The sequence below is a fragment of the Bison bison genome, unplaced genomic scaffold (assembly GCF_000754665.1).
Source record: "Bison bison bison isolate TAMUID 2011002044 unplaced genomic scaffold, Bison_UMD1.0 scf7180017862279, whole genome shotgun sequence".
Classification (NCBI taxonomy): Eukaryota; Metazoa; Chordata; class Mammalia; order Artiodactyla; family Bovidae; genus Bison; species Bison bison.
In genome coordinates, this window is record NW_011492851.1 from 372,420 (window position 1) to 378,197 (window position 5,778).

General features: G+C 62.9%; 1 protein-coding gene across 1 annotated transcript in view; it reads left to right on the top strand.

Annotated features, from left to right (window-relative positions):
• Window positions 1-5,778, top strand: part of EEFSEC (eukaryotic elongation factor, selenocysteine-tRNA-specific) — a 114,981-nt gene that overhangs the window by 101,329 nt on the left and 7,874 nt on the right. Inside the window, exons 10-18 of the mRNA XM_010832832.1 lie at window positions 90-198; window positions 1,492-1,607; window positions 1,808-2,000; window positions 2,063-2,212; window positions 2,288-2,342; window positions 2,867-2,979; window positions 3,913-4,173; window positions 4,242-4,380; window positions 5,179-5,309. Coding sequence (XP_010831134.1) covers window positions 90-198; window positions 1,492-1,607; window positions 1,808-2,000; window positions 2,063-2,212; window positions 2,288-2,342; window positions 2,867-2,979; window positions 3,913-4,173; window positions 4,242-4,380; window positions 5,179-5,309 — 1,267 coding nt within the window. The remainder of the gene's footprint in view (window positions 1-89; window positions 199-1,491; window positions 1,608-1,807; window positions 2,001-2,062; window positions 2,213-2,287; window positions 2,343-2,866; window positions 2,980-3,912; window positions 4,174-4,241; window positions 4,381-5,178; window positions 5,310-5,778) is intronic.

Here is a 5,778-nt window from a genome sequence, read left to right on the forward strand (position 1 = left end):
GGTGGCACAGGGGGCTGGGGGCTCGGTGAGAGCTTTGGGAGGGAAGTGGGCTCACTCCAGGGGGGCGGCCCCTGTGCGTGTTTGAGCAGAGGTGGTCAGGGTCTGCGGTGTGCGGGGGTGGTGCTCCAGGGAGCCTGCACACTCCTCGAGGAGCCTCACCTGGGCCCAAAGCGGCTGCATCAGGGCAGCGACCCTGAGGTGCGGGGACCCCCCAGGAGGATTCCCGGGCGGTCAGCAGCCTCCCCCCAGGTCCTGTCCCCAGCCAGCCGAGGACACTCCATAAAGCAGCCTGGCAGAGAGAAAAGAGGGCTGCAGAGAGGTGAGGGCGAGAGCTGAGGCTTCAGAAAATCCCTGTAAAGTGAAAACAAACCGTCCGTCTCTCCCTGGCGCCTCACCCGACGGGCCTGTGGGGACGGCTGCACAGAGGCCCGGTCCCGAGCTGGCCCCACGCCGCCCTCTCCAGAGCGCCCTGACCGGGGGGGCCGTGTCACTGAGTACTGGGAGCCCTTGGGGTGCCTCTTCCCCCTAGAAGAATGGCCCGCCTCGTCCCTCTTTGGCCAGTGAAGCACTTCTAAGCGATTGTAAAAATTATATGAACCCCATCGAAGAACTGTTACAACAATGTTTATACCCAGTATTTGAAACAAAGACAATGATATTATAAATAATTGTAGATGATGAAGATAGGCAAGAAAAAATAACATCATTAAAAGAATTTTACAAGACGGACCGTTCACAGAGATGGATGGAGTAACACAATACGGTAAAAATATCTGCAGTTAACATAAACACAGCCCCATGGACAGAAACCATCTGCTGGCCCCTCACCCGGCCGGGTCCCCGGTCATCCCCGCGGGCCGCGCCAGGGCTCCCTGTGCCCCGCGGGCCTATGCCCAGCAGGCCGGGGCCACTTGGGAGGCCATCCAGGAGCACGAGAGCCGGGGCTGAGGGCTGTCCTCTCCCTGTCCTGCCGCCGGCCAAGGCCAGCCCGTCCGTGTACCCACGGCACCCGACGCTTCCTTGATGCGGAGTTGTGTCTCTGGGGTCGGGGACGAGTCCGTGGCCTCTGGGTGCCTCGGGCAGCGTGCGGTAGCAGGGCCGCAGGCCAGGGCGGCAGCCCGCTCCCTCCTCGTCCACAGCGGATGGATGGCCCCCAGCAGAGCGCATCCCTGCACCCCTTTCACCTTTAATCAGTGTTTGATGTTCTCAAAAAAAGGTTATTTTTAACCCTGAAAAAACTTTGGCCACAGAGAAGAAAAGAGAAACCCCCAAAACCAGCGAGATGAGAAGAGACTCCCCCGAAACCAGCGAAATGAGAAGAGACTCCCCCGAAACCGGCGAGATGAGAAAAGACACCCCCGAAACCAGCCAGATCAGAAGAGACTCCCCCGAAACCAGCGAGATGCTTGAGCCCTGCCCCCGCCCCGACTGGGAGCCCCCCTCCCCCCATGCACCCCTGCGCCGCCTCCTGTGGCCGTGTCCCTGGCACAGGCAGCGTTGCCAAGGTTTCTGTGGTTCCGGCCTGGGCCTCGCGGGTGGGACCCACATGATGCTGCATCCCCGGGGGTCCTCGTCAACCCGCCCACCCGCCACCCATCTGAGCACAGGTGGGCGTTTCCTGGGGGGCCCCGCGGCCAGCTGGCCTGGTCCCCACCTCGTGGAGGACGCGGTTGGTGGGCTCTGGAGCCGTGCAGCTCAGCCCTAAGTGTCAGGGTCTGCAGGAAGACCAGGGCGAGGGGCAAAGGGACACCCCAGCATTCAAGCGGAGACTGGGCTGCTGTTAGCTGTTCCCCGTCTCTGCCGCCAGCCCCTTCCTGTCTATAACGCAGCTCAGAGCACCTCAGGTCCTGGGGTGGGAGGAACGCGGGGCTCTCGTGAGGAAGCGCCGTCTCCACGCGAGCCGGCCCGTGATTCAGGGGTCAGCCCCAAGCAGAGGGGTCGGCGGGGCCTTGGTCCACAAGCTCAGGACGGAGCTGCCACCGGAGCTGGGCGGGGCTGCTGTGGGCACCCCTGGCCACGTCTCCCAAGGCCGGGCCCTGCACCCATCTCTTCCCCTGACCAGGCTACTGGCCCCCGCTTCCCGGACCTGAAGAACAAGCCTGGCAGCCTTTGGCCTCCTGGTGGCCCTGGGCTGACCTTGAGGGAACCGTCCTCCCCAGAGCCCACTGGGAGTTTGGGCCTTGCCTGCCAAGGGCAGAGCCTGCAGCCACCGGCAAGCCCACGGCTCTGGAGGAGGGCGCAAGCCTGACTGCCGCCCGGACCCTGGCTCAGGGGCCCCTCCCCGCAGCCCCAGGCCCAGCAGAGCCCCAGCCAGCAGGAGCGGTGCGGGCCGCAGCTGTCAGGTGTGTCTGGGCCTGTGCATCGCCAGTGTGTGCCCGTGTGAGTCCGCGCTCCTGTGTGTGTCTGCCTGTGAGTGTGTGTCTGTCTATGTCTGTGTGTGTGAGTCTGTGCCCGTGAGTGTCAGTCTGTGCCCATGAGTGTGAGTCTGTGCCTGTGAGTGTGAGTCTGTGCCTGTGGTGTATGTCTGTGCCTGAGTGTGAGTCTGTGCCTGTGAGTGTGTGAGTCTGTGCCCGTGTGAGTCTGTACCCAAGAGTATGTGAGTGTACCCTTGTGAGTGTGAGTCTGTGCCCGTTGAGTGTGAGTCTGTGCCTGTGTGTGTCTGTGCCCATGAGTGTGAGTCTGTGCCCGTGAGTGAGTCTGTGCCCGTGAGTCTGTACCCAAGAGTATGTGAGTCTGCCCTTGTGTGAGTCTGTGCCCGTGTGAGTGTGTCTGCCCGTGAGTGTGAGTGCCCATGTGTGTCTGCCCGTGAGTGTGAGTGCCCGTGTGAGTGTCTGTGCCCATGTGAGTGTGTCTGTGCCCATGTGAGTGCCCATGTGTGTCTGTGCCCAAGTGAGTGCCCGTGTGAGTGTGAGTGCCCGTGTGAGTGTGTCTGTGCCCGTGAGTGTCAGTCTGCCCGTGAGTGTGTCTCTGCCCATGAGTGTGAGTCTGCCGTGTGAGTGTGTCTGTCCGTGAGTGTGAGTGCCCGTGTGAGTGTGTCTGTGCCCGTGAGTGTGAGTCTGCTTGTGTGAGTGTGTCTGTGCCCGTGAGTGTGAGTCTGTGCCTGTGAGTGTGTGAGTCTGTGCCCGTGTGAGTCTGTACCCAAGAGTATGTGAGTCTGCCCTTGTGAGTGTGAGTCTGTGCCCGTGTGAGTGTGTCTGCCTGTGAGTGTGAGTGCCCGTGAGTGTGAGTCTGCCCGTGTGAGTGTGTCTGTGCCCGTGTGAGTCTGTGTCTGTGAGTGTGTGAGTCTGTGCCCGTGTGAGTCTGTACCCAAGAGTATGTGAGTCTGCCCTTGTGAGTGTGAGTCTGTGCCCGTGTGAGTGTGTCTGCCTGTGAGTGTGAGTGCCCGTGAGTGTGAGTCTGCCCGTGTGAGTGTGTCTGTGCCCGTGTGAGTCTGTGTCTGTGAGTGTGTGAGTCTGTGCCCGTGTGAGTCTGTACCCAAGAGTATGTGAGTCTGCCCTTGTGAGTGTGAGTCTGTGCCCATGTGAGTGTGTCTGCCCGTGAGTGTGAGTGCCCGTGTGAGTGTGTCTGTGCCCGTGATGTGAGTGCCCGTGTGAGTGTGTGCCCGTGAGTGCACTCCCGTGGTGGTGTCTTTCACAGAAGGGGGTGACTGAGAGGCCAGCTTCCTGACAGGGCAGTCATAAAACATTCATAAAACTTTTATTGGACTTGCCACCCTTCCAGATAAATATTTTTCGATTTTATGGGCTTGTTTTAGGGCCCTAAGCTTAATCATGGCTTTGTAGCTGCTTTAAAAAAAAATTAATTATTGTTTTGGCAAAGGGAGCCCCCGCCCCCACCCCAGCAAAGGCGGCAGCCCTCTGAGCTCATGAATTCCTGCCTCAGCTCTCGCCCTCTCCCTGCGTGCCCTCGCAGTGCGCCGGGGTGAGCCTGGACGCGGAGGAGCGGGAGAGGAAGGCTCACTCTAGTCCCCACTGCTGCCCCGGCCTCGTGGGAGGGCGGTCGGTCCGGCCCATGGCGCCCACGGGAGGACGGGCTCGGGGTCCCGCTGGGCACTTGCCGCCCCGGCCTCGTGGGAGGGCGGTCAGTCCGGCCCATGGCGCCCACGGGAGGACGGGCTCGGGGTCCCGCTGGGCACCTGCCGCCCCCGTGGAGCCGCCTGCCGGGCTGACACGGGTGGGTTTGCACAGCCCCTGGCTCCTTCCTCCCCCTCGCAGGCCGAGCCGTGCCCCATTGCCCCCCAGAGCTCAGCGTGCTGCCGAGCGCTCTGCGGCAGCTCCGTCCTCCCCACGGTGACAACAGGCGTGTGCGCTAGAGGGGTCCACACACGCTGTGTGCACGCCGAGGGCAGAGCCCGGCTCCGTATGCGGTCACGCGTGCCCGGTGGGCCCCGGCGGGGCTGATGGGGTGTGCCCGTCTGTATTCCGCGCTCTGTGCTGGACACAGCCCTGAGTGCTCTGCGTCCCGTGAGCTCCCGTGGGCCTCATAGTTCAGAGACGCCGTGGAGGCTGTCTCCTGCTCCCGGGCCGCCGTTTTTCTTTCCTGTCTCTGCTGAGGACACGAGCCCCAGGAAGGAGCCCCAGATGCCTCTGTCTGTGCACAGACGGGGCCACTACGCCTGCGCGGGGTGGGGGCCTTCTTGGAGGCGGTGGCACTGCGCTTCGCTTGAAGGGGGCGGGGAGGCGGCCTGGGGAGGGCTGTCCCAGGCGGAAGGGGCTCTGGCTCTGCCGCCCAGAATACGGGGCTCGAGGGGGCGCTGGGTGCAGCGTGGGGCACCTTCTGAGGGGCAGGATTGGAGGTGACTGAGGGTCCTGGCTCCAGGAGGAAGGGCTGACCCAGGCTGGAGGGGCGGAGAGAGGGACAAAGATCAGGCCAGACGCGGTGGGTGACCAGGTGACGTGAGGGCGGGGGAGCCAGGACGCGCTGAGGGCCAGGCGTCGCTGCACTGTGCCAGGCGCCTGGGGTCAGGGACCCTCACGGCCACAAGGCGGATGGCTGTCAGAGCCGTGCCGTGGGCACGCAGTGACCGTGCCACCAGGCTTGGAGGGCACGCTGGGGCGCCCCCAACACCTGCCTCCCCTGGGCCTGCGAGAGCCGGCCACAGAGGGTGGACCCTGGAGCCCCTGTGTCCGGGCAGGAGTGTGGAGGGACCCAGCTGTCACCCCTGAGCCCCTGTGGCAGTCCGACTGCAGCCCACCCGCCCGCGTGGGAGCCGAGGCCGATACGTGATCAGACCGCCACCCGTGAGCCCTGGAGCCGACACCGCAGCCTCTGTGCCCCTTCGTTACCCGGATGAGGCTTCTTCCCGACTCGTAAAGATGACAGTTTTAATATGTGGGATTTTTTTTTTTTTTTAAGAAAAGCAATATGAAGAAGACTTTTATTGTCAATAAGCTCTACCTTTTAAACCAGTTATCATAGTTTCTGCTTTAGGTATTTTAATTGAAGATTAACTGCCGTTAGAAAGTGTGTGCATTTAGGGAGTGAGTGTCTGGAGGATTCAGATTCAGCTTTCTTGCCGATGGGGACCGTGTCGGTGGGGCCACCGGGTCCCAGGCCTGCACACACCAGCCTCGGGGGGCTGCGGGTGGAGGAGGCCCCGCAGGAGGGTCAGTGACCAGCGTGGGCTCCCGGAGGCAGGGCCGGCGGGTGTGTACCCCCAGCTGGCTCATCCCGACCCAGGAGCCCCCACTCAGAGCCGGGGGGGGCCAGCGCGAGGCCGCCGGGAGCTGACCACTCAGAGCCAGGGGGGGCCAGCGCGAGGCCGCCGGGAGCTGACCA